This window comes from Rhinichthys klamathensis, unplaced genomic scaffold (genome assembly GCF_029890125.1).
Source record: "Rhinichthys klamathensis goyatoka isolate OS25496 unplaced genomic scaffold, OSU_Roscu_1.1 h1tg000149l_1, whole genome shotgun sequence".
NCBI lineage: Eukaryota > Metazoa > Chordata > Actinopteri > Cypriniformes > Leuciscidae > Rhinichthys > Rhinichthys klamathensis.
The window spans coordinates 137,283-164,677 of NW_026606684.1; the positions used below are offsets into that span (position 1 = coordinate 137,283).

Genomic DNA, 27,395 nt, shown 5'->3' on the forward strand with positions numbered 1-27,395 from the left:
GATTACTGGAAGCTGTATCAACCGATACCGATCACCGATTACAGGGTCTATTTGAAGACTTCTTTTTATCATGTAGCATTACTTATTAAACTATATTTAACAACAATGTACATTAAGTATTACATTTAAGAGAAGACAATGCATAATGAATTGACACCTGTGTATTTATTTGCAAGCAACATGTATTAACATAGCAGCTTGGTTATTGGGAGCAGCTTAGGGCTTGACATACAACTTTCCTGTAGAATATAAAATAAATAAATAAATAAATAAAAGACAGAACATCTGAGTCTTTAAATTTAGCTTTAGACTACTTTAAACTAATAACAGCAACAAAAAAGGCTATAGCCAAAATAATGTTTTCTAATACACTTAAAGGACCACAGGTAGTAAAGTACACAGCAACAAAAAACAAAAACAAACAAAAAACTAACAACTTCCATATCTGTATCTATAACTTTGCTTTTTTCTGGGATGCTTAGTCAGATTTTGTGGGCATTTAGAGAGGAAGAGAGAGGTACAGAAACCTTTTGTGTGTGTGTGTGTGTGTGTGTGTGTGTGTGTGTGTGTGTGTGAAGAACCCTTGCAAAATTATTTTAAAACAGATTAAGAAAGCCACCACTACTGGTCATATCTATGGTTAGATTGATTTTTTTTAGATCCAGTGAAGTCTGTCCCACAATGTACCTAATATAAATAAATAAAACCTCTTCAGTTAACTAGCAGATCATTCATTTAGTTCGCTATTAAATAAGAAATCTAGCGCTAAAATGTGTTTTTGAACTCAAGCTGTGCGCTCGTTGCCGCGGCGATCAGTTGCATGGATACAGTGCTCTGTGTCTCGCGCAGTCTTTACTCGGACGCGCGCTTCAATCTATCGCCGTTGCGGACTCTATTCATTCCGGTGTAATCAGAAAATAAAACACAAACGTATCCTTGCTTGATATAACTGTAACCGCTGATGAACATATTCAGTTTTGATGAGAGAAAAAAATATGTACGAGTGATTTGACGGACGCACGGGGAGGGGGGGTTGGATACATTTTTGTCATTGGTTGTTGCGTTAAATCTTACCCAGATACAATAGTGCTATTTTCTGAATGGCTATTGTGTAGCTCGACGAACAACACCAGAGGAAACGCGCTTGATTCATGCCGGTTCCACAGTGAGAGCGGCGCGGCCAGAGTTTTGGCCGCTGCGGCATATTAAATATATTACAAATAGTTTTTCAGCGTGAGAAATACAATGTGTGGCGGGAGAGCGTGACAAAAGACCGAAATGAGTGACTGTCACGCTCAATGCGTGACACTTGAGAGCCCTGTTGTAGAATTGCCAGACCGGTGAAGCCATTTTTACCAGGGCGTAAAAAAATTGTCTCGCGAGTTTTGCGTCATCTGATCGGCTTTTCTGGATCGGCCTTTATAGAGACCGCCGATCACACATCCCAAAGCAATTATCGGCCGATCATGATCGGCGCCCGATCAATCGGAGCACCCTTAGTTAAAACTGGTTACATAAAATTGGTATCGGAAAAAGTATCGTTCAGGAACCGGTATCGAAAATGTTGTTACGATACCCAGCCCTACTTGGATATATACACATCACCATAGGGTAGAAAAGACTATCACAACTTCCATTTCATGCTGACTTTAACCCTCTGGGGACCAAGAACGCACCCGTGCGTTTTGGCAGATTTTTTTCACATAGCAGAAAAATAGACTTAAACTACTCCATCATTTCTGGTCATACAGAGTTATGAAACATATATAAAAAAACTGTTAAATGTCTACTTTTTTATGTGCCCACCTACAATCGAAATAAAATATTGTGCTTTTGTAAAATAAAGAAAATAAACAGGGTGTGCGTTCTGCCTCTCCGTGACCCACGGAGAGCGCGTGCTATTCAAACGGTAATGATCTGAAGCAACACATTGAGACATGTAAAACGCCCATATAAACTCTGTAAACACACTTTATTTAGTCAGATTAATGTACTGTCGTCTTGCGCGGCTGTGAGGAATAATCCTGGGACATTTACCTAACTCAGAACAAGTGCTGGTTTATTTTCACTTCGAGGAGCCAGCTGAACTGTAAGTGTTTTATGCTTGTGCTTTGTTCTAATCGCGATATATAATAACGTTAGTGTCTGTGAACGCAAAAATAGCCTACTGTTTAAATTTGAATCATGTTTCTGTGTGTGTGTGTGTGTGTGTGTTTGACTAGTTTAGGATAGATTATAAAGTTTTAACTCTAAAATAGACATCAAATAAGCTTTTGTTAGCAGTTTCTGCTCATATGTTAAATATATAGTATGTTTTGTAAAAAATAAACTTATCAACTGTTAGTGTTTGTTCCAGCTAGGCTATATCAAAATAATGAATCCTTAACTTTGAAATAAGTATAATAAAAAATGTATTGGCATACTTTAAAAAATAATACTTTATAAGAGATTTATGGAAAAAGACAATTTTCTTTTCAAGATGTTTCCAACTCTAACTTTGAACCAATTCTATTGAATGGCCCATATAACCTATTTGAACAGGATTTGTTTCCAGGTATGACTAAAAAATGTGCTTTTGACTTTCATTTATATTTTGATTATATATGTCTGTGTGTACAGGTCCTTCTAAAAAAATTAGCATATTGTGATAAAGTTCATTATTTTCCATAATGTAATGATAAAAATTAAACTTTCATATATTTTAGATTCATTGCACACCAACTGAAATATTTCAGGTCTTTTATTGTTTTAATACTGATGATTTTGGCATACAGCTCATGAAAACCCAAAATTCCTGTCTCAAAAAATTAGCATATCATGAAAAGGTTCTCTAAACGAGCCATTAACCTAATCATCTGAATCAACTAATTAAAGCTCCAGTCGGCAAGTCTGGCAGATTGAGTGGATTTAGTAAAATTTTGAATGTTTACAACTCTCATGCCCCTCCCCCACTATCAACGGATACCCTCCCACCCAGTTCATGCTCGTCAGTGCCAGCTCTGGTCAGTGCGTGTGCACCAGATTTTCAGTGAACGCCAGGGCTCTCAAGTGTCACGCATTGAGCGTGACAGTCACTCATTTCGGTCTTTTGTCACGCTCTCCCGCCACACATTGTATTTCTCACGCTGAAAAACTATTTATAATATATTTAATATGCCGCAGCGCCCAAAACTCTGGCCGCGCCGCTCTCACTGTGGAACCGGCATGAATCAAGCGCGTTTCCTCTGGTGTTGTTCGTCGAGCTACACAATAGCCAATCAGAAAATAGCACTATTGTATCTGGGTAAGATTTAACGCAACAACCAATGACAAAAATGTATCCAACCCCCCGTCGGCTGGGTGTCACTCTTACCTGTCTTCAAAACTTGAGAGCCCTGGAACGTGCCCGTCTCATCAGCATCCATCAACACCATGGAGTATTTGGAGGTATGCTGTCCTGGCTAATGTACCGATAGATTGCATTTGCTGACGTCATTTATACTCTAAATGAGCTTACTTGATTTTCCGCCATCACTCTTCGTTACTGCGCGAACTTCAGGCGTGTGCATGTGATTGTAACGTGCGCGAGGGGTGGCGTGTGCCCGATCTGTGATTGACAGTCAGATCTCACACCCCCCTGCGCTGATTGGACATGAACCGGGAGCTGTGGATTTTTGCAAAACAAATAACAAGCTCCAGGTGGAGTTAGAAGCTCGGGGTTTTTTCTAAAACCACTTTATTTATGTTGTTCTGGCAGATTATAGTGTCGATTTCACTGAATATGATCAAAAAAATGTTGCCGACGGCAGCTTTAACTCTAAACACCTGCAAAAGATTCCTGAGGCTTTTAAAAACTCCCAGCCTGTTTCATTACTCAAAACCGCAATTATGGGTAAGACTGCCGACCTGACTGCTGTCCAGAAGGCCATCATTGACACCCTCAAGCAAGAGGGTAAGACAGAAAGAAATTTCTGAACAAATAGGCTGTTCCCAGAGTGCTGTATCAAGGCACCTCAGTGGGAAATCTGTGGGAAGGAAAAAGTGTGGCAAAAAACGCTGCACAACGAGAAGAGGTGACCGGACCCTGAGGAAGATTGTGGAGAAGGACCGATTCCAGAGCTTGGGAGACCTGCGGAAGCAGTGGACTGAGTCTGGAGTAGAAACATCCAGAGCCACCGTGCACAGGCGTGTGCAGGAAATGGGCTACAGGTGCCGCATTCCCCAGGTCAAGCCACTTTTGAACCAGAAACAGCGGCAGAAGCGCCTGACCTGGGCTACAGAGAAGCAGCACTGGACTGTTGCTCAGTTTTACATGTCATTCGGAAATCAAGGTGCCAGAGTCTGGAGGAAGACTGGGGAGAAGGAAATGCCAAAATGCCTGAAGTCCAGTGTCAAGTACCCACAGTCAGTGATGGTCTGGGGTGCCATGTCAGCTGCTGGTGTTGGTCCACTGTGTTTTATCAAGGGCAGGGTCAATGCAGCTAGCTATCAGGAGATTCTGGAGCACTTCATGCTTCCATCTGCTGAAAAGCTTTATGGAGATGAAGATTTCATTTTTCAGCACGACCTGGCACCTGCTCACAGTACCAAAACCACTGGTAAATGGTTTACTGACCATGGTATTACTGTGCTCAATTGGCCTGCCAACTCTCCTGACCTGAACCCCATAGAGAATCTGTGGGATATTGTGTAGAGAAAGTTGAGAGACGCAAGACCCAACACTCTGGATGAGCTTAAGGCCGCTATCGAAGCATCCTGGGCCTCCATAACACCTCAGCAGTGCCACAGGCTGATTGCCTCCATGCCACGCCGCATTGAAGCAGTCATTTCTGCAAAAGGATTCCCGACCAAGTATTGAGTGCATAACTGAACATAATTATTTGAAGGTTGACTTTTTTTGTATTAAAAACACTTCTTTTATTGGTCGGATGAAATATGCTAATTTTTTGAGATAGGAATTTTGGGTTTTCATGAGCTGTATGCCAAAATCATCAGTATTAAAACAATAAAAGACCTGAAATATTTCAGTTGGTGTGCAATGAATCTAAAATATATGAAAGTTTAATTTTTATCATTACATTATGGAAAATAATGAACTTTATCACAATATGCTAATTTTTTTAGAAGGACCTGTATATATATTGCATTCTTTCTTGTGACACACCAGAATGAAATGAATGCATCTTTGTCTTCTCAAGTGAGAATCACCTAATTAAACATGAGGGGGTTGGGCCGTTCACGCCCATTCGCATATTGCCTTTCAAACAAAAAAATGTTTTTCACAATTTAAAGCAATCTATGGTGTTATGTGAATGATTAGAAAGGATGATTTTCAGATCATTTTGAAGCAAATACTCTAGGCCACAACTTCCATTAGTCAAAAGTCTTCTGGACACATATTTAGTATGTGTTTTGTGGCCTTATTTCAGAAACTTTCATTTTTAGTTTTATCAATAAACATGCATAAACAAGATTCTCTCAAAAATACAAACATGTACATACATGTTGCTCACATATTATGGTAGCCCTGTTTGTGCTAAATAGAGTGTAATTTCACCTGTGCCAGTAATATGTTTATAAGCAACTGAAAAAAAGCACAAATGTCAGGGCATGTCAAAACATCTCAAGGACCCCAAAAACACCTTTGTCCCCAGAGGGTTAAAACCAGTCTGTGGGATTTCTGACACATACAGAAGCTCCACTTAACCAATCAACAATCCCCAAACATACTTGTGCTTTACCTCCACCTTAGGTGGACCATATTAATGCAATTCCTCCCTCCCTCCCTCTCACTCTTCACCTCTCAGAGCCTCCTGCAAGGACTGAATCTCCTGGTCGCATTGTTTTTGCAGATCCTGCATCTCCTCCTGTTTGCTCAGCTCACAGATCCTCGCCACACCCTGCCAGTGTTCCAGCTGAGCTCGGCACTCGATTAGCTGCGTCTGTAGTTCTGCAGAGAAACAAATACAGGACTTCTGAAACTCCTCTAAATAGTAGCCATGTTCCCTTTCTTTTCCTCCGTCTCTTTTTTAAAGAATCGTTTCAAACAGGTGCATAATATGAAAACAGGTGCATAATATGAAAACAGGTGCGAGACAGATAAGTGACACACATGAAAGAGCTCTACTTCATTAACAAGATGGATTTTGCCAAAAGCAGATTAACCCTAAAAGTAGCCTAAGGTTAATTGATTTGATTTGTCCAATGCCTATTCAAGATTTAAACCTGACACATGGCAAATATTCTTATATTGACTCTAGTCGTAAACACCTGTTGATTTATGCTGCACCGCTTTTCTGCTATTATTCTTATAAATAGAAAACGGTCCACAATTTTTGTAAAACCTATATAAAATGTAATGAGGTCTGTACGCTTTATTTAAGCGTTGTCATCTACATGATTGGATATGTTTGCAGGTCGAGTTCAAAATGGTCATTACTTACGGATTTATGCTATCGTGCTATCGGAATTATCGTAAATAAGTTAACGTTACTAGTTTTCCCCTCTCAAGTCGAAATTTGAATGCGACGAGCTCGTAATGACGACATCAGAAGTGGGAAGTAGGAAATTTCCGATAGCACACGAAGACAGCGTTAATTTAAAAAATCGCGGAATAACTGACAACATTTTTTAACTTACATCGACACACTGTAATTTAACATGTACTAATATGTTCATACCATCATTCTCCTCACTGCGCGATGCTGGTGTGTCCGACACTTCCATGGTCTCAAGTCATTTGTCTCGATATTTTCGTTTAGTTTCGATATTTTTCCCTTCGTTTGCATCCGTCTTCCTTTTCCTGTGTGAAGTGCAGCAGGGCCGGGCTTCAACAAACTGCACCAAGAGTTCAGGAAACAACTTTCCCCGGTTCAATCCTGCGGATGTTACCTAATCATCCTCCCTAGAGCCAGCCAGCCAGCCAGCTAGCCAACCAAACACACACACGCAGACTGGTTTAAATCTAGTGAGCTGAGCATCACAGACCGCGCTTTTGGGCCTCATAGGCGTCCGAAGACTGGGAGCGCGCGCCTGTGATGCTGTCTAGGTAGGCATCTCACTAGATTATGAGACGGATCCAGAGAGGATGTGGACGATCCAAGAGATCCCATGAGGTCTTCGTTGAAAATATATGCAGTCATGACGTTTAATGTTTATTTTTTTTTAAAGCATTGTTTTGTCAATTCAATGACAAAAACGAGTGAAAAAAATCGTTGGGGGAATATAATTTCTATATTCACTATATAAATCTCCATGACCAAATACTTTAAATTACAATACTCGTAAAGGCTTGACTAAGTATTTTACTCTAACAATTTGGGCTCAGGCCAATAATGGTCACATGATTTTGTTTAACATTAGATTCTGATTTCATAATATCTAAAATATACAAATTACAGCAAAATAAAGAATCGGAATTTTTTTTTTTTTTTTTTTACATCTGTAATGCACAAACACACTAATGCAACAGATTCCAACGAGGATTTGGATGTTGACTTTGACCTAGTTAGGAATCTTTCAAGCCCTTGCTTTGAAAGTACCTGAATGCCAGTTAAAACCAATACACATATTTATTATATTTTATTATTCACAACCGCAATAAGTTGACATAAAAGTGTAGGAAACCATGGTATACAAAAGCCAGCTTCAATATTTCTATTAAAATTGACAATGATGTGAATAAATACCAGGAGTCATTAGAATATCATGCCATATATGAAGGGCTCCTTATTCTTCAGTCATTGTGGTAATTTACCATACAATACAGAGTATTTTAGGTACAAGACAGAGAAGAGGATGACTTTAAAAATGCTAATACACAACAATAGGATATTTCAGAGCATTAGGTCCAATCTCATAATGTGCCACTTCAATTAACCTTTACAGTACAATTGTATTGCAATGAGATAAAAAATAAAACATAGTATTGGTCCACAGCTCCATCATTATTTAATGCTGGAAGACGGAGCTTACAGGAGCAGTAATGTGTAACTAAGTGCCCATAAAATAGCTTATCCGTGTCAACAACATTAGAGGAATGATTAGATGCAGTTTAGTGGTACTGCTGGGTCCTGTGTTATTCCCATCCAGATCCTTGAAGTGTAGAAACCCTCTCAGTTCATGTCCTGATCACCCACACTCTGACGCAGGTACTCCTCATAAAGATTTTTCTGCAAAAACACACCAGCAAATCATTAGATGAGTCAGTTACCACTGTAGCCGTCTTTAGATGCGTCAACAATACAAATGCACACTTTACCTTTTTGGTCTTGACCACCTCCTGGACATACTCCAGTTTTTCCTGAAGCTGTCTCTTTTGTTTCCCAGAGAGTGTTGGTTTAGTCCTAAATGGAGAGAAAAAGAACACCGACACAAAAGTACATGGTGTAAAGAGGCATGCATTAGATATACAAAAAAAAACGTATACATAAAACAATCATAAAATAACTGAAAGAAATTAGATTTTTATTTATATTTCCCCCCCACAACGTTATTCACTATTCCACTCTGCTGCAGTTCTAATATATATATATATATATATATATATATATATATATATAAAGTTATATAAAACTTTTTCACCATATTAAAAGACTCACAAAATTATTCACTAATATTTCCCTCTGCTGCAGGTAATTAAATAAATAGGAGGTTTTTTTTACCCCAACAAAATTCACTAAACTTCCATTCTGCTGCAGACCTTAAAAAAATACTTATTATATAAGCCCACAAAACCTCTAAATATTCCAAGACTCACAAAATTAGTCCTTCCCTCTTCTGCGGACAATTGCATATTTAAAAAATAAAAATAATAATAAATATATGAAATTTGATAAATAAATAAAAAACATTTACTACACTTCTACTCTGCTGAAGGTCCTAATAATGTAATATAATAATAAGTAATAATCCATAAAAATTCTGCACTATATTCCAAGGCTCACAAAATTATTTACCAATCTTTCCCTCTGCTGCAGCTCTAAAAAAACTAAGTAATAATAAAACTGCTTTTTGTACTTTTTGGAGCTTGACTCTGGTAAATATATCCTTATGTGCACCACAGAAAAAGCCAAACTTAATCAGGGTGAATAAATTGCAATTTATCCCTTTAAACTACAAGAGTCTGCAAGTATAAAGCCCTATTTGGGCGGTAATTGTTTCTCATGAGGACATAAGGTATTTTCAACATTTACAGGAGCTAGTCAGTGATTTTTGCCGTCCGAATCCAGAATGTCAGTGTTTTTCCCCCCACCACCCGCGTAAAAATCCCTGGCCGAATTACCTTCTGTTTTTGGCTGACACCAAGGTTGTGTGGTAATTGAATTGCCGTCCAAATCTACATCGGAGTTTACAAGAGGTGATCTATTCAAAATTCACCATTTAAATCTGTTTTGACCACTGCGGAGCACCGTGCGATATCTGCTGCGCTTCACTGTAATTTGTATGCATTCTAAATATGTACACTTTCATTACTGAAATGCTGGGAATTATTTACAAGAACAATATTTCATCACTGCTCCACCTCAGTGAAAGGAGAAAGATGAAAAAAAAAAAAAACATTTGAAATGGGCCGTTACAGCAATAAAATGTATTATATAGGCCTAGGCTACATTAAAAATAACCAAGCAGCTTTGCGTTTACCTCATGTAAATAAGAGGCTGCATTAACTTATTTCCACTAGTTTCCATATTTTTAAAATGACATCCATCATTTTGAGATAAAAATACAAGACGGAACCATTTCAGCTATCCCGTGTCTATCTTCCTATTTTTAAACAGGAGATTTAATAGAATATTATTTTCCCATTATAACATTAAATATGAATTTATTAATATTATTCAAAACAAATGGCATTCTATTTACAGCAGACAAACATGTGACTGACCATGTGAGCAGCGCATTCCCGGGTTCATAGCATCACAAAACTCGCTCCTCCACCGTGAATAAATCGCCCTCCGAATGCATGAGTTTTATCACTTAGGTGCCATGCCAATTTATTTTTTACAGATATTCACATGAGAAACAATTACCATCCGAATAGGGCTTAAGTTTATAATCTGCTTTTTTCACCTGAAAGAGAAGCGTGCAAGGAGGAGAAAGATGAAGGACAACAGAACCAGTCCAGCACAACTGTACAGCTGCACTTCCACTGACAGGGACTCAAACACCTTCACTGCAGGAGCCTGAACACACAATCCCACACTTACATCAGTATATCTACAGAGAATCACAAACACACGTACACATGAATGCATAATATACATACGAACCACATATAGTGAGAGTGCCTCTGTGCCTTTATCACCCAGCATGAGCTCCAGTACTTCTCTGGAGAGGCTGCCAAGCACCAGGGCGACGAGCAGCAGCAGGGGCACAGTGAAACCCAGCATGCCCAACAAACAACCCTTAAAACGTGCTCGACGGTTCTCTAAACTGCAGAGCCTATTGGGAGAAAAACACACAATTGCAACTGTAATAGTAGACATTTGCAATCTGATGAATATTATATCCATACAAATTGTATAGGGAAATGCCCATCTAAGAATGCACTACCTGTCATTATCAAGTGTCTCAGTGATGGCCTCAGTGATGAGGTTACAGTCCTTCTCCAATGAGTTAAGCGTGTTCTGCACAGTCTGATTTATGGTCTTTTCTATAGTCCGACACACCTCCTCAATCTGATTGACACATCGGCTGGGCTGATGGAGACAGTGAGGAAAGATACATTAATATTACAAAATAAGCGGTTGTCGCATACAATTGCGAAGAGCTGAAAGATTTATGATACCTTGTTAGGGTTGGGAACGTAGATGGTGGGCATGTCAAAGCCACACTTGTTAAGTCCTGGACGCTTGCAAAGCTCCTGCACAATCTGCATCATAACTCTCTGAAATAACCAATAACACAGCCATCAATGTGCGATTATCAAGCAGTCAAACAAAAACTATTTTCCTTAAAACAGTCACATGCACTACCTTTTAAAAGTTTGGTGTCAGTAAGAATAAAAAATAAAAAAATGAAATTAGCTTATATAGTAAGGACCTTTTAAATTGATGGAAATGATAGGAAAGGCATTTATAATTCTACAAAAGATTTCAATTTCAAATAAACACTGTTTATTCAGTGTTTAGACTAGAATCTAGACTTTCAGCTTTGCCATCACAGGAATACATTGTATATTTTTAAAAGATATTAATATTTTAAAATACATTCAAATAAAAATATATGAGCATTGGTGAGCAGAAGAGAATGGCTTTGAACGGTAGTGTACATGCAAAATAAAACATAACAGTGAAGATGAGTGTGTATAAGAGCAGTTTACTTGTCGATCAGACTCTCCTCCAGCCTCATCAGCTTTACTGAGATAAAAACGGAGACGGTCCCCTTGCTTCTCATTCAGTTTCTCTACAATGCTGAGTGTGCGCTTGCATAAAGCCTGTCCCATTGGATCAAAGAATACGAGGATCAGGTCACAGAGCTCACCTGATGTAGACAGGTAGAATCGTAATACAGAGACATATTAGGATCATAAACATACATTTAGAATGCCAAACATATAGACATGCAATAAAAACATTAAAACAATGTCAACTCCTAAACACACAAACAACTAAAGACAAACACACACCGAGCCACAGAATAGCTTGGTCCACATCAAAGGGGTACTTCATATCTCCATCCACCAGACCAGGACTATCAACAAACGTCACCAAGCTGAAACGTTTCTGTCGTGAAGTGCAAATCTCAGTGCCAAGGTATTCTGACACCCCTGAAATTGAGAGAAAGTTGCATTTCAGACACAAATTAATGCACATTTGCAATGTAAACCAAAAAGTGTGTAGCCCTGCTTTTAATAGACTTTCCAAAATTCAACAACAAACCTTTAAAGTCTTGCAGTGGTTTGAAGTGCGGATAGAGATGGAGTGTTGCATTTCCCTAAAACCACACAACAGTTGTTATACAATAAAAGGTGAAATACGTTTATATCAATGGTGCCATTGTAATGCCCAAACCACATCTCACAAAACTTTCATGAAAAATGTATGAGGATCAAACTTACAGTGAGCGACTCCCTCTTTCGCCCACTGGTAACAAAGCTGAAGCCCTGTGTCTCTATAGCGACCCCTGTCCTTTGTATATGCTCCTCCACATACCTGCAAAAGCAATTAAAACATGGGTTACTGCTTGTGAGGCTTTCTCAGTCTCACACACACTAATCTGAGTACATGATTGTAATGCATGTATATTAGCCTACCAATTGATGAAGCTGCTCTTTCCAGCTGAGTGGTTCCCCATCAACATCACAGTTATCTTTTTTCGGGGAGGCAGCAAGGTCACCCCAACAGTTTGAGCGATTGTTATGAGTCCTACAGGACAAGGGAATTAGTGGTTAGACAAACTGGACTGGAAAAGAAAGTGTCATTTATTTTTAATCCAGGTTCAGAGACTGAGTAAGTGACAATTTCATTTTTGGGTAAACTAACCTTCAATGTCAGAAGAAAACTTTATTGGATTACACAGGGTAATGAATGCAAACAGGTGAAATGCTTTTGGCACTCTAAAGTGAATAAATGTCAAACCAACAGGCGTTCTAGCTATCCAGCTACCGTTAGCACCTCTCACCCACGCCTGGAGACAGATCTAATTTCTTAATACCTTACAAAACCAAATAAATGAATGAGAATGTAGTCGTTTAAAAAGGGATTTTTTTCTCTCTAACCGCTATCCGGTTCGATGTACATCTGATGGCAGTCCCGTAAGATGCGCTCGTCGCAGGACACACTGCCAGATATGGAGTCGGCATTTGCAACACTCCTGCTTTTGATTTTCCCGGACATAGTGATGTAAAATTATGGGCTGTAATAAAGTAGCGTGTTTTAGCGTGTACAAAGTAAACTTGACTGGTAAAATTGTATGAAATGTAAGAAACAACATAGACTTTTACTCACATCCAAATTAAGTTCAAATCGCCCCGGTCTGCTGGGTAACTGTGGCCACGTCACCGCGACTCACAGGTTTTCGCAGAGCATTATGGAGGTTGTAGTCTTTATTCCGTTTAGCTCGCGCTGTTTCCGCCCTAGACTATTTATAAATCACGTCGTCTGTAGACCATTATGTAACGATTAATCATTTAGGAGTTGTGCCCTTTCTACTTAAGAAGCTTGTGAAGAATGCCATTTTATAATTTGAGAAATTAATTTTATTACAACTGTTGTATGAAGGTACCATGTTAATTATATACACACACACACACACACACATATATATATATAATTTATATATCTGTGTGTAAATATGCGGGTAAAAATGTTATCCATCATACTTGTGATCACTGCACACTACTTTTAATGCCCTGTAATGTTAAAAATTATAAAATCTCCTAACCTAATTTCAATGGTGGTGAAAAATAAAGCTTATAAAACACGACAAAGGTTTTCATTTATACCCCATACTTTAATGTAAAGAATTCAGGTTAATATAATATACATTAATGGTTTAGCATTCAAAGAAATACTTTGCTACACAATCATAAACACATTTACATGGCATGTCTGCTCTAGCATGATCAGATCAATGTCTCTGTACATGCTCCTCAAATGTTAGATTATACTTACAACATTCTCATGGACAAAAATGCACGAAACAAGATGAACAAAGATGAATTACATCTTATAAGCTGTAAGTGAAGTGTCTTAAGAATATCAGTCAAATGTGGACAATCTCTATTCTACAGACAATAAGCCTGAAGCTCGCTCACACAAACACACTTATGAGCAGATGTTCATTTGTTGGGATTCCTCAGTGACTTGGTAAATTAAAAGATGAATTCAACCGAAATGACTGAATTTGGAGGCATGAATCATCCTTTATGCAAACTCTCACAGACGCATATTGCACATAATCCTCTCTAAGCCACACACACACACACACACACACACACACACAAACCACATATAGTAAAATAATTTCACTCACACTACCTCGTTCACAAAGACCTCGTTCTTTAAAGTAAAAATTAATTGAATAAAAAGTCATTGGATCTTGGCATTTTGATCACACTTTGCTTAACCTCATGAATTGCACTTAATAGGGAGAATTTGAGGGCTTATGTCAAAATCCCAACAAAAATCAAGAAATTTTTAAAACTGAATTTAAGTGGTTGATTACTAATTTTAGCACAGTTTCTCCTAAGCCTGCCTTGCACACAAGCACACTTCCAAACACATAAACACACACACAAATCAAATCACCCAAGATATATATAAAAGAAAGCATATCTCATGCCATTGCAAGTGGTGACAGCAAGTTAAAGCAAAGGCTGAAGGCTTCAGTCCCAGCCATTATCCTTAATCATGTGAGATAATTCAATAATAAACTTCCCCTCCTTGTACTTCTGACTTAACTCAAATGCCTGCTCCTGTAGAGGAAGGGAGAAAGAGCACAAAAACAGAAATTGTGATCAGACTGTAGGGTTATTAATTAGTCATTTAGGCATGTGTCCTACTTCATTTTCTCTTAAACATAAGACATACTTACATATTTCCAGCCCAGTGTGGTATGGCAATTCTCACAGTAAATATCAGCCACAGCATGAAGACCGGTCAGCAGCAGCCTTTCCTCTGCTGGACCACAACCCACATTCACCCTGAAATCACAAAATGGCAGTTAAACAAAATATTTCCTCTATCAAGATGTGATCTAATTTCTGAGATTTCCTTTTCTCCAGAAGTGATACTCACACAGAATTGAACAGGTAGGCACGTCCTTGACTGCCTTGAAATGACTGAAAATACACAAACATGCGAGTCTAACGCAAACAGCATCACAATTCACAAACCTAGCTGTAAATGTGCCACAAAAGTCACACAAAGTAACTCTCACCTTTGAAATGAGGTCATCATGGTTAGCCAGGTGTGCACGGCAGTGGACGCAGCTGTAGCGACGGTGACAGTAGTCCAGATAGGCCTGGAAAGTTTTGGCCTTGGTCTGCTTCACCATGTCTTTGAAGAACAGACAAAAACAATGTCAGATTATACCTCAATAATCCTGCTGCCCCTTCTCATCTGAATCTGACCATGAAAACTCGAAGGCAAATGCTACAAAACAGCTTTGACTGCCAAAACATTTCATGGCGAGGTTGCCAAATAGCCTTGCGTAGTTAGGAAGCATGGCATTGACATAAACCAGTAATGTTGTGAACATCAAAGCAGACTAAATGCTTTGAGATTGATTTTTTATGCATGCTGGATGTGACATTTACAGCAATTTTTTGTTTAGGCAATTGAAAAGCATTTTAATATCATCTCATATCCTTATTCAGAGATATTCAGGAAAAAGGAAACATCCACATGACCTACTTTGCTTGGCTGCCCACACTGTAGTTACCCCATATATGGCCCGCCAGGCACGAGGGTAAACAGGAGTGAGAGGCAATGGATAACTATGGCATGCAGTAATAATACAGGTTTAGATACAATTTTGTGTTATACGATCTTTACAAAGTTACTAAATCTCCACAGACATGCTTACGATTTTAGTTTCGGTTTTTATGGACTTTCGTGCTACAGCTTGGCCCACTAATGCAGCTGGAAAATAACGATGCACGAGTCGCGAACGAATCTTTCATATGAGTCGGGTACTTTCAACGATTTGGTTGAACCGGTGTACAAAACCGATTCGAAATAAACAGAAAATATGTTAATATTCAGTGAATTTGCAGTGAGCCCAGAATTTGACTGATGGGGCAAAAAGTAATTTAGCAAATCACAACAATATTACAAATAAAGCTTACTGTAAACTAATTCACTTCACTTTGTGTCGATCCATTATAGCATTATATCAAAACGTGCCCAAACTCTTATTTAAACGTAAATTCCAATTGAACTCTTACTTACATTAAAATTACCATTCAAATTGTAAATGTAAATTAATTAGGTACAAAATAACATTTGGTTAGATGAATCACCACTGCAAAAAAAAAAAAAAAAAAAAAAAAAAAATTATTATAATAATAATCCAAAGACACGAAATTAAAATTACATCATATAAAGGCCACATTTTAACTGGGGAAAGAGCGTCGGGATGGGGGACAACTCTATTACGTAATAACGACACACTTAAAAGAACCGAATCGTTTTTTGAAACGAACTGTTCGAAAGAACCGAAACATGGAATTAATTCGGACTTCCAATCACTAACCTTACTGGAAAATCTCACTAACTCGCGTGGCTAGATGCACGCTAAATTAACGTTTCAAACTAACCTCATAAACATATTCAAGTAATATAGTCGCTTCATAATTTCATCATATTATTCAGGTTCTCAGCCTGAGTGGAGCCGTTTTACATTAGAACCTTTCTAACATGGTCACTCCATTTGAAATGCTACGCAACAATAAAAAAGGACCCACCTATATATGAATGATTTCTTCAAGACAAACGCTGTTCGTAGTATTGTCACCAGAAGAGAAGCGTGCTCAACTCAACGACATGAAGCCTGAGCATTCACTGAGCTCACTTTGAGCGCTCTCAACCAAACAACCGTGCGGCACGCTGCGCTTTTCCTACAATTCCCTCCTTTGTGTCCCTCCTGTCGACCTGCTCTAATGGGCAAACCGTGTGGTATTAACTGAAAGCCTCGTAATTTCCAAAACTCAAACAAGCCACCGTGCAGAATATGTCGCAGCCGAATATAATCCGTAGATTTGTTTACTGTATTTTTGAGGAAGTGCCTTACACGTCATATGGCGCAAAACAAAACGCCGTCGACCAATCAAAATCCAGAAAGAGGCGTCCTGAATATAGGTCAGCCAATCAGATGCGCTCTTCCCGTGCGTTTGAAGTCACCTGAACAGTCAAAACAACAAAGCCCTCGTGTTTTTGGTTATCTTTATCTTATCGCTTTTTTGGAAGTGGCGATTTCTGTCTCCCCTGGTTGTTCGATAATTAATGAGTAACGTAGACGATTTGAAAATAGCATGCATGAACCTTGGCCGACGTTTTGTATGACATAAAATGTTTCTCTAAAAACCAATGTATTTTTGGATGTAAATAAGATTTTACATTTGATAAAGGACAGGGCAGCCTTTGATGTCCACTGATTCTATGTTGGTCACAGCTGGATGGACTTTGCACGGTCTCTCACAAAAGTCGAATGTTTGTTTGCAAACATGCAGGGAGGCGCTAAACTGACACTGACTGAAAACCATAATGGACATGGTGGGATAATAATATAAGGACCAAAGAAAACACCCTTAAACAGTTCAACTGTAGAATATATGAGTTCCATTTATTTTGTGTTCAGTCATACAAATTGTCCCAAAAAGATTCCATAAACCAAGTATTCAGTACACTGTACTTTATGGCAAGTGTTGATTATGTAATAGTGGCATTAAAATAAACTTGGCTTGCAAACTGTATTTTTACAGTGTTTGACTAGACAAAGGTACACTCTGTGCATTTGATCATGTGGCTTGTTTGCACCTTCTAATATAGTTTGATAACAGGGTGGGATAATCAGACATGACTCCAGTTGCTCCTGCGGCAAATGCAGCCTCAATATCCTGTTCCACATTGCAAACAAAGAGATGAATCTAAAGAGAAACAAAGAAAAACATGCTGTTTTTGTTTTTATTTTGAAGCATGTAGGTACTCACAATTTGAGACCAGTGGCAAATTGCGTAAACATAGCCACTGTTAAGACCGTCTTTAGTTTTACTTTTTGGAATCAAATTAGACCAGTGTACTTTTTCCATGTAACTGGCACGCACACACGCACGCACACACACACACAAAGTTATGACAAGTCTTGCTTTTTTTTTTTTTTTATGATGACAAGCTTGTAAGACTAGTCCAAGCAGTTTATGCAACCAGACAGCTTCTCACCGAAAACACAAGTTACTCAATACACTATGCAGTTTCTTAATATTGCAAAACAGGACATGATATAGCATGGCCACAAACCTGAATTCCTCGGTCTCTGAGGTGCTTGAACATCCCTTTTCTCAATGTCAGTCTGCCACAAAAAAAAACAAAACAAAAAAAAAAAAATATATATATATATATATATATATATATGTAGAGCACAGAAAACCATTTCAAACAAAATTAAATTTGTAGGTTTATTTTGACACCACTACTAAGATGTTACCTTTCAATTAAAAAGATGACCAGACTGCTTCTCAAAATCCACATATCAGGTATGTATTGTCTGTAGGAAAGAGCTCAGTGAATATGCATCTGTGTGATTACCAAGCACACAACATAGTATGGAAATTGTTAGTGTATACAGACCTGTTGAAGATTTGTGGCAAGTAGAACTGCAGGAAACTTTCTCCGAGGGGAACAAATGGCAGAAGACCAATGTAGTACAGCAGGAGCAGCAGTAGACCTCGATTTACAGTGAACATATAGGGCATAGAGGAGTTCTGCCATTGACAAAAAAAGGAAACAAAGATGTAGGGAAGAGAAAAGTATGTAGACTATTTATTACTGAAACAAAACAGGTAGAGTCATAAATGCACACGCACTGTTTTGCGACAATTTCTCATGATGGAGGAGTCAACAGAGGCCCAAACTGAGATGCCTTCTCTGTTGTATTTTTTCACAAGATCAGAAATCTGAAAGAGACAGTGTATAAAACCTAATGTTATTGTGGAAAAAGATGCAGTTAAATAGGGTTGAAAAATTAGGAAGAAAAAATATTAGGGGCCAAAATGTGACTCGGGTATTGAGGTCCAAGTCGATAATGATGACCCCGCTCTTGCCTTCTCAATCAGCATGGTGTTATTTTCTTTCACTTCAATGTTCACAGCTGTATGAGGAAACTTGCAGAAAACATCCTCTAATAATGCAACGTTTCTATCAGATCCAGTGCTGAAGTGGCCTGTACAAGGGGAATTAATAAGTAACCATTATGCATTAATAAATACATTAATATACGTTGGCAATTTCACTGCTAAAAAACACGAACCTGTCTTGAAGGTGACCTCGACTGTCTCTTTATAAGGTGGCAACTCCTGAAAAGAAATATGAAAACAGAAAACAACTTAACCAAAAAGTTGTTATACATGTAACGCTGGTGAGAACTCAGAGACGAGGGAGGGTAGGATCCAAATGCAGTTTATTAGACAAACAACAATCCAAGCACAAGGAGCAGGAACCACAGGAGCAGAACTGAGGACACCAAAACCACATCCAGGGGTGCTTCTCAATATCCCTCCTCGTCTCCTCGATCCTCCGTCCTCCATCCTATGACCCGGAAACCAATCGAGCTCAGCCATCTTGAAGGACATCTCAATTCTCTAATTGCACCGCGAGGAGGCGAGGATCGAGGAGTGAGGAGGCTTCCAGGGGAGCTATGAGCGAGGATGCACAGTTGCATGCTTTGCGGAAGTGTTTTATCTACTAAATGTGACGCACGTATCAATTCTCCTCCCCCCTCACGTCGGTCACAATCATTTCAAATTATACTTTACCTTTGCAGTTTATATAAACCACACATCTCACATATTTCAACAGGGTATCTTGCTTTATTATTATTTATTACTAATTTATTAAATAACCAAACTTCAACAACATGTGAGGAAAGCGAGGAAAGGAAACGAGGACGCACAAATAAGAATTGAGAAGCACCCCAGCACTGGACACAGGAAACACTGCGTTTATATAGGCCTACACAAGGGGTAATTGGCAAAGACACACCTTAGAACAATCAACTAATCAACAAGAAAACTACAAACTGACTACAAGCAGGAACAGGAAACAAGAAAAGACCGGGCAGAATACGACCCAAAAGTAAAAAAAAAAAAAAAAAAAACAGAAACACAAGGTACACAAAATAGAGAAATAATAAATTTCTTAATGATTTTTAATGTTTTTGAAAGAAGTCTATTATTCTCACAAGGCTGCATTGATTTGATCAAAAATACAGTAAAATAGCAATATTGTGATTGTGAAATATTATTACAGTTTAAAGAATTTTGAATATATTTTAAAATGCAATTTATTCCTGTGATGTCAAAGCTGAATTTTCAGCATAATGCTGAAATATGTCATATGAAATCTTCAGTGTCATATGATCCTTCAGCTAATACACTGATTTCATGCTTAAGAAATATTTATTATTTTAAAACACTTTACTTAATATTTTTGTGGAAACTGTGATTCATTGTTTTCAGGATTCTTTGATGAATAAAAAACCCATATATTTGCATTAGAAATCTTTTGTAACATTATAAATGTATTTAATGTCACTTTTAATTAATTTAATGCATCCTTGCTGAATAAAAGTACTGTTGTGTAGGTCCACATGGAAACTGCATTCCCCCCCAATCATGACAGTGTAATTAGATAATTATTTGTAAAAGCATATCAGGAGAAAATGTTAATGTTGACCTCTGACCTCCAAGTTTAAGGAGGAGACAGTGACATCTTGCCCAGTCTGCCTCAGGAGGTTCTCATCATGTGACACAATCACATGACCATCTTTAGTCAAGTGACAGTCCAACTCCAGCATCTCTGTGCCCACTTCAACAGCACTGAGAGGCAAACAGAGAGGAATTTTAATCAACAGTCAGGGCAGATGTTTTCAGTGAATAATGACTTTATTAGGGGCCAAGCACTGAAAGTGCGTAGGCACCTATTGAAATCGTTGGCATTCTTATTCTTCTTCTTCCGTTTCTTCTTCTTCTTACGTATGGAAGTCTGTGGCAGCCCATAGAACCGCTTGCGGGAAAGTTATGAAATTTGGCAAACTGATAGAGGACAGTCTGATCAGTCACCATAGCAAATTTGGAGTGTCTAACTCAATCCAAATTACTATGTTGTGTTTATTCTGGCTACTATCTTGTATGTAGCATTTTAATATGTTGTGTTTATGTATGGCTGCTACCTTGGCCAGGTCTCGCTTGTAAAAGAGATTTTTGATCTCAATGAGACTTCCTGGTAAAATAAAAATCCCTCTAGCGCCACCAACTGTCCAAAGTTTCACTCATGTTTATGCTAATAACTTTTGAACCATAAGGGCTAGAAACAAAATTTAAATTTACCACTGATTCCTTGGTTCAAGATGATGCGATTGCATCATATGACGTGATATCCCGTCATGTAAATCTTTCCGCCATTTTGAATTTTTTTTAAAACCTACTTTTTCAAACTCGTCCTAGATGGTTGCTCCGATTTTCAAGAAAATTGAACCAGATCATCTCCAGACCATGCCGACAAAAAGTTATGGAATTCAAGTTGATTTGTCGAACCATTCTTGAATACCGCACAAACTAATTTTACATAGCACTTGCAAAAACAGACGTAAGGCTGTATCTCCGCAACGCTTTATCGTACTCAGACCAAACTTGGTACATGTCATCACAAGCATGACTTGAGGCTACATGCTGCGTTTTGGCGCAGCGCCACCTACTGGTCCGGAGATAGGAAAAATGGCTATTTGGCTGAAAATCGCCATTTTGGCTGAATGATTTGTCTAAAAATCATGTAGTCCAAAAGTCCAAAATCCCAAAGTGGTCTTGTTAAATTCAGGGCGTCATGCCGAGTCGATCGATATCCAATTTTTACATATCGTCCATTTTAGGTGTCGGCCATTTTGCATTTTGTACTAAAATGCTGTATTTTATGAACGCATGAACGTATCATTACAAAACTTGGTATGGGTCATCGGTACGATGCTCTGAAAGAGTCTGAGAAGTTTCGGACCAGCGCCACCCAGTGGTGAAAAGATTATTTACATGCTTATAACTTTGGATTTGGTTGACTTATTTTCACGGGAGTCATCTCCTTACGTTCCTGAATCCTTGCCGAGTCTAACGATACCAAACATTCTAGGTTTTGCCTTATGGTTAGCCCACTGTTGTAAATTAGTGCTTACAAAACATTTGCCAATATCTTCGAAACCGTTAGACCGAACGAGACGAAACCACCGTAGGAAGTTTGGAAACATAGGTCGTTGGCGAAATGCTAATTGCCAAATGTCAAAATTTTGATAGTAAGTGGCAAAAAAATCCAATCAAAGTCACCCATGGGTAATTCTTATATACTTATACATATAAATGTCGATAACTCCAAAACAAAATGAGATATTTTCACCAAATTTGACAGACACATGTATGGGCTCACTCTGAGAACACATAAAAAAAGCGGTGGAACTGCGCCACTTGGTGGTGCTATAATAGAACATAACAAGGACATTGCCATTAATTACAATATAATATCATGATATCAAATGCAACACTTTACGAATGCATTGGTGTACCGTTACAAAACTCGGTATGTGTCTTGATAATCCATTAAATCATATTTTTAGTTACTGTATATAGGATTTTTCAGCCATTTTGCCTAAAATCATCCTTAAATGTCTTTAATATCTCATTTTTGCAGTTGGTCTGACACTCCCAGCCATGTTGGCATGTCTTATTGTCTTCTTTGCGCTTGGCCCCGATAATTGCTGCTTGCAGCTATATTTTATATTTTATTCTGTTCCTCACACAAAGCTATTATAAGAATTTAGACCAGTTGATCTCACACATTTTGACTCCAAGGCCCATCCTTTTATTCAAGACTCAATAATCGAAGGCCCTCCTATCTAAGCTGATATGCGCCTCTGTTACTTCTGTTTTAATAAAATAAATAAACTCAAAAATATGCCAGTTTCATGTACATATTTATTTTTAATGTTTTTTTTTTTTTTAGCATTTTATTTAAGATTATGTTGCTAATATAACTAAATTTAATTCATTTAAAACTTATTGGGCCCCCTGTTGAGAAGACACTGCTTTAGAAGACTTGACATTTAATGAAATAAAAAAATCATATGAAGTATTTTTATTATACTTGTTTTGAGGCACTTTTTGTCATTTTGGAGCATGTTCTAATAAAATCATACATGTTTGGAAAAACATAATGATGAGTAAATAGTGAGAGAATGTTCATTTCAGGGAGACATATTCCTCTAATGCCCGGTACACATTATACGATTTTGAGCTGTCCCAGACGGATTTTGGGCTGTCCCAGACGAAAGATGACCAATTGTGGCAATTTCTGTGGTCGTGGCTCCTAAACGGTGGTCCTACGTCATACAGTGAGAGAGGTTCAAAGATGGCCATTGTCACGGTCTTGCGACCAAAGATAGCCTGCGATAATTTTCTGACAATGTCAGAAATTTAGCATAATCATCTCAGTGTGTTTGCTTCAGGTGCGTTTTGCTTTTTTATGTTTTTAATTAATGTGTCGTTACATAATATATTGTTAGGCTATATTATAATACTGTCATATTTTGTGCAGGCAATTAGCTTACTTCGCTGTAAATAGACAAGCCTGACAATATCACTGCATAATATACCTGTATGGTGGTATTCCACCATATTTCATTCTCACTGACACGCCCCAACTCGTAAAGATTGGAAATCCCGAGCTTCCCACGTAGCCTATTTACGACATTGTGGCGGTCATGTGCGTCCATCTCATAAATACGATCTTTACGACATGACATGAACGCGACATTAGATCCATGTAGTACAGTGTGATTTGTAACGATCTTATATGGTTGCATAAATCGCAGTCTGTAGCAGGCATAACATGTTTGGGAAAAGACAAGCATTAGAAGGACAAATAAGTAGGGACTTAAAAGAAGCTGACTGATCTACTGTTCAGTCCGAAATCTTTGAGGCATAGGCTTCCCACTCACTGTGTAAAGGCCTCCATAGTGTTCTCAATCCTTTCACCACAGCCTGAGGACAGAGAACAAACAGGAGGTCAGAAATTGTGGACCGACTCAGTCTCATACACACACAAACATAAAAATTCCTCAAAGAGTTAATCACTCACTCAGTCACATATTAACTAGCACTTTATATACAAAACCCATGAGGAAAACATTCACAAACGCTGTCACAAACAGAGAATTATCGAATGCCATTCACTGACAGTTTTATGAAATAGTCACAAGATTTCTCTAACAGAAGTTTATAACTTTTGACGCAGTATGATCTATCCTTGAAGGAATTTGGCTGTGACATGCATAGAGCAACAATTTCGGTTCATTTTTAACGATAGTTGATTAGTCAACAGCAGCATTATTGCAATTAATTAGGTTTAATGTGGCTTAAATCTTAAACGTGAAAGCCCTGAAGGTGGTTACTGACTCAGATCAGATACTGTACCTCCCCTATGAGAGATGTGGGTGCAGTAGAAGGCTGTCTGCTTCCTCCTGTGCAGAATATGAGGGTTCTTCAGAAAGTACAGTGACGTGAGAGCGTAGCCCCCTACTGCCGGGAGCAGGTAGTACAGGTAGCTCGCCATAATTCCCACGGGAAGGGGAAAGATGATGTTTCGGGGGCTCTGAGTGAGAACAGCAGATGAATGCAAAAACAGAAATCTGATCTTTGAAGAAAAGTTTTATTTTATTTTGTTCAATCAAAATGTGAATATTACACAATAATAACATTAAATAAGGGCTTAAATTAAGCCAGGATTAGGCCTTAGTTCAATTGGGATTTTATAAACGTGCCCTTTAAAAAAAAACATTACTGGTGTGCATCTTGAGACAAAACAATAGCACTGACATGTTTAGTGCAAGTTGCTTTCAGTTAAAACAGCTCAAACATGCATTTTAGTCCGGGGCTAGCCTTAAGCCTTTTAGGTATTACATATACTCATTAAAGCAAATAAATATAAATCAAATAAATATTTTTATGCATGTGTCTATTGTGTGTGTATATGTATATATATATATATATGAATGAATATTAAACAATAATAGCATTAAACAAATGTTATATTAAGTATTATATATACTCATCAAAACAAGTGTAAAATAAATATGTTAATGTATATATATATTTATAGATATAGACAACTTACCAGGACTATTTGCTCCTTCAACTCCTTAATTGAGATATCCTGGGGTATCTGATCCAAGAACACGGCAACTCCCACAAGCACCTGTCTTCAAAGCGTACGTCAATATGACTGTCCTTATCTTTCCTTTTTTCTCCTTGTATCTCTCACTGCTAGTTTACTAAAGTTTCTCAGCCACTCCTGTTCTGAATTCCTTTACCTTGCCTACCAATCAAATTACTTTGCAAGAAATGTTGCCCAATGTGCTCCAAAGCAAAGCAAAACTACACAGCAATGTAAAGGTCCCCCTTCATTCCTACTATAGCTGCAACCGCAGCAGGGAAACAGACCTAAATATGAAATCTTTCTCTCTAGGTGTGTGTTTGCAGTAATCAGTCAGTCATTGGTGGTTAGTTACACTCTTTGTGACTGCTAATTCCCTCCTCCTTTTTTTGTGACTAAATGGGGTATGGGTGTTTTGGAATGCAGTTTGCTTGACTTTTTGAGTGCATGTGGCAAGCACAGGTTGTCAGTGGAATCCCAGCACATATTATTCTGCTTGCACTTTACATGTGCTTCATGACTTTATAGTAGTAAACATAAAAAACAGGAAAAAAGTTGGCACACCAAAGCTCCATTCCAAAAATGTCTCTCACACAGGTGATGTTTTGAGCACGCTGGCTCTTCATCAGACAAGTACAAATTTAAACCATCAAGCCTTTATACTAACAGGTGATTAATTAAGGATCACATGACCTGTTATTTCTTTTGTCAAACGCCCAACTTGAGCATTTTTGTCAGTGATGTGCGTGCTCTTGTCCCGTTTTTGTTTAGTAGTAAACATATACATGTTCTCACTAGTTCAAATTAGGCCAGATTTAAAGGGAGAAACAACAAAATGGGGATGAAAAGCACAAGGGGCTTCTGTATCATTGCAACAGTTGGTAGAATTGGAGGACACGATTTGATGTTTAGTCAGTATTCATGTTTTCACACATTTCAGTGTTTAACAACGGTTTACGGTGGGATAAATGCAAACTCACAGTAATATAGGCTACACTCTGTTGGTTCTGCCTGTCAGCAGAACATTTTTGTTTTCTATTGTTCTGGTTTTGTATAGAATTGCTGAGAGACTGTTACTGAACAAATAAAAGAAGGCAGAGACAGATGGGAAGTGAGGCTGAGATAGACACTAATAATTCATTCCTAATTTGTAACAGCATTGATTAATCTCAGTCTCATATAAAAATTGCAATGAATCAATGTATTAGGTGACAGTTTTGCATTTGAATCAGTGGTATTAGAAAAGCACACTCTCAACCCAAACAGCTTGATCCGTCTTGAAGAGCAGAACGCCTCGCAGCTGAATTCTCGAACCATGCTGGAACATGTTGTCGAAGCAGAGGAGTGGTCTAACTGGACTGGCAACTTGGCATATGTGAAAGAGGAAAAAGGTAGAAGAGCTCCCAGAAAACAAGAAAAATATTAGTGCATTCATTATACATAAAATAATGAATCATCAACTTCCAATAAAGTTAACCTTTGCTCGGTTTAAACTTGACATGCACATGATCCATGCTTTATTTTTCCATAGCTAAGGAAATTTTTTTAGCTTTTGATTGCTATGCCACTCCCTTCACAGGAAACCAGATAAATTAATTCTTCCATCATGACTAAAGGCTAATCAAATATGGCTAAAGGCAAATAACTGTGGCTGTCAATTTATTCACAATACACTTTGGAACAGACCTTCCAGCCATTCCTTTTAAAATAGAAGCAAGGTCATAAATGCATTGATATTAATACACTAATACAGAGAAAAGATAATGATCTATATTTGAGTGGCAATAAAAAAATAATTGAGCGCAATCATTTTTATTATTATTTTTATTATACAGAGCAGTTGATTTTAATTTGACATGCACAATTTTTAAACAAAACAAAAACTAATATACCTGAATTAAGAGAATTTGTGAATTCACTTTTTAAAAGATCATTTGCAAATATATTTAAACTTCAGAATATTAAATGTTAATGACGATTATGATTATTTAAAATTATAAGTGGTGTACATCCATTTCATTTTCATGTTTGTTGAAAAATATTGTTTAATTGTAAATTTTCTGTTTAGTAAAAATCTGTCAAGCAGGATTAAGTTATTCTAAAAAAAACACACACACACAACACAAGGACTTACAGTATAAGGAATTTTATTTAATATATGTATATAATTCTGTTTTTGTTAATTGTTTAATTTATTATACCCATAAGCATATACATAGACTATAACCATCCATAGCTCATTTCTCTTGACAATCTACCCATATCGTTTAATCATCTTTTAAAATAATTCCTTATAAGATTCAGGGAAAAAATAGACTTCAGAAAGAGTGAACAGCCAATTATTTTTCACACCCAAAGCGAACAAAATGAAAGAAAAGCAAAACATACTTTAAAAAGGACAAAAGTTTTAAAATCCCTTTTCAGTTTTTAAAATAAAAAAAAGACCACCAATATAACACCAGCAATAATCATAATAACAGCCATTAAAAGAACATTATGATATCT

General features: G+C 37.8%; 4 protein-coding genes across 4 annotated transcripts in view; all 4 read right to left on the reverse strand.

Annotated features, from left to right (window-relative positions):
- Positions 1 to 6,907, reverse strand: part of rabep2 (rabaptin, RAB GTPase binding effector protein 2) — a 16,646-nt gene extending 9,739 nt beyond the window's left edge. Inside the window, exons 1-2 of the mRNA XM_056258142.1 lie at positions 6,660 to 6,907; positions 5,780 to 5,929 (exon numbers count right to left, since the gene is read on the reverse strand). Of these exons, the coding sequence (XP_056114117.1) occupies positions 5,780 to 5,929; positions 6,660 to 6,705 (196 nt within the window). The 5' untranslated portion in view covers positions 6,706 to 6,907. The remainder of the gene's footprint in view (positions 1 to 5,779; positions 5,930 to 6,659) is intronic.
- An 811-nt stretch (positions 6,908 to 7,718) lies between these two features.
- Positions 7,719 to 13,031, reverse strand: si:ch211-11k18.4 (uncharacterized). Its single transcript, XM_056258143.1, has 13 exons — positions 12,930 to 13,031; positions 12,701 to 12,837; positions 12,236 to 12,347; positions 12,041 to 12,134; positions 11,862 to 11,916; positions 11,609 to 11,749; positions 11,303 to 11,463; positions 10,769 to 10,867; positions 10,534 to 10,679; positions 10,251 to 10,422; positions 10,051 to 10,163; positions 8,240 to 8,324; positions 7,719 to 8,150 (listed from the first exon to the last, which is right to left on the reverse strand). The coding sequence occupies exons 2-13, from the start codon at positions 12,816 to 12,818 to the stop codon at positions 8,094 to 8,096; spliced, it is 1,353 nt and encodes a 450-aa protein (XP_056114118.1). The 5' UTR covers positions 12,819 to 12,837; positions 12,930 to 13,031; the 3' UTR covers positions 7,719 to 8,093.
- A 1,177-nt stretch (positions 13,032 to 14,208) lies between these two features.
- ypel3 (yippee-like 3) lies at positions 14,209 to 16,720 on the reverse strand. The gene is made up of 5 exons (XM_056258144.1): positions 16,391 to 16,720; positions 14,863 to 14,981; positions 14,721 to 14,764; positions 14,518 to 14,626; positions 14,209 to 14,398 (listed from the first exon to the last, which is right to left on the reverse strand). The coding sequence occupies exons 2-5, from the start codon at positions 14,977 to 14,979 to the stop codon at positions 14,309 to 14,311; spliced, it is 360 nt and encodes a 119-aa protein (XP_056114119.1). The 5' UTR covers positions 14,980 to 14,981; positions 16,391 to 16,720; the 3' UTR covers positions 14,209 to 14,308.
- Positions 16,721 to 17,233: 513 nt separating this feature from the next.
- On the reverse strand, positions 17,234 to 25,187 carry gdpd3a (glycerophosphodiester phosphodiesterase domain containing 3a). Its single transcript, XM_056258145.1, has 11 exons — positions 24,852 to 25,187; positions 24,152 to 24,329; positions 23,677 to 23,719; positions 20,383 to 20,518; positions 18,952 to 18,997; positions 18,746 to 18,864; positions 18,509 to 18,598; positions 18,273 to 18,406; positions 18,130 to 18,189; positions 17,943 to 17,994; positions 17,234 to 17,572 (listed from the first exon to the last, which is right to left on the reverse strand). Exons 2-11 carry the CDS (start codon positions 24,288 to 24,290, stop codon positions 17,444 to 17,446), a joined length of 948 nt encoding a protein of 315 aa, XP_056114120.1. The 5' UTR covers positions 24,291 to 24,329; positions 24,852 to 25,187; the 3' UTR covers positions 17,234 to 17,443.
- Positions 25,188 to 27,395: the final 2,208 nt, after the last annotated feature.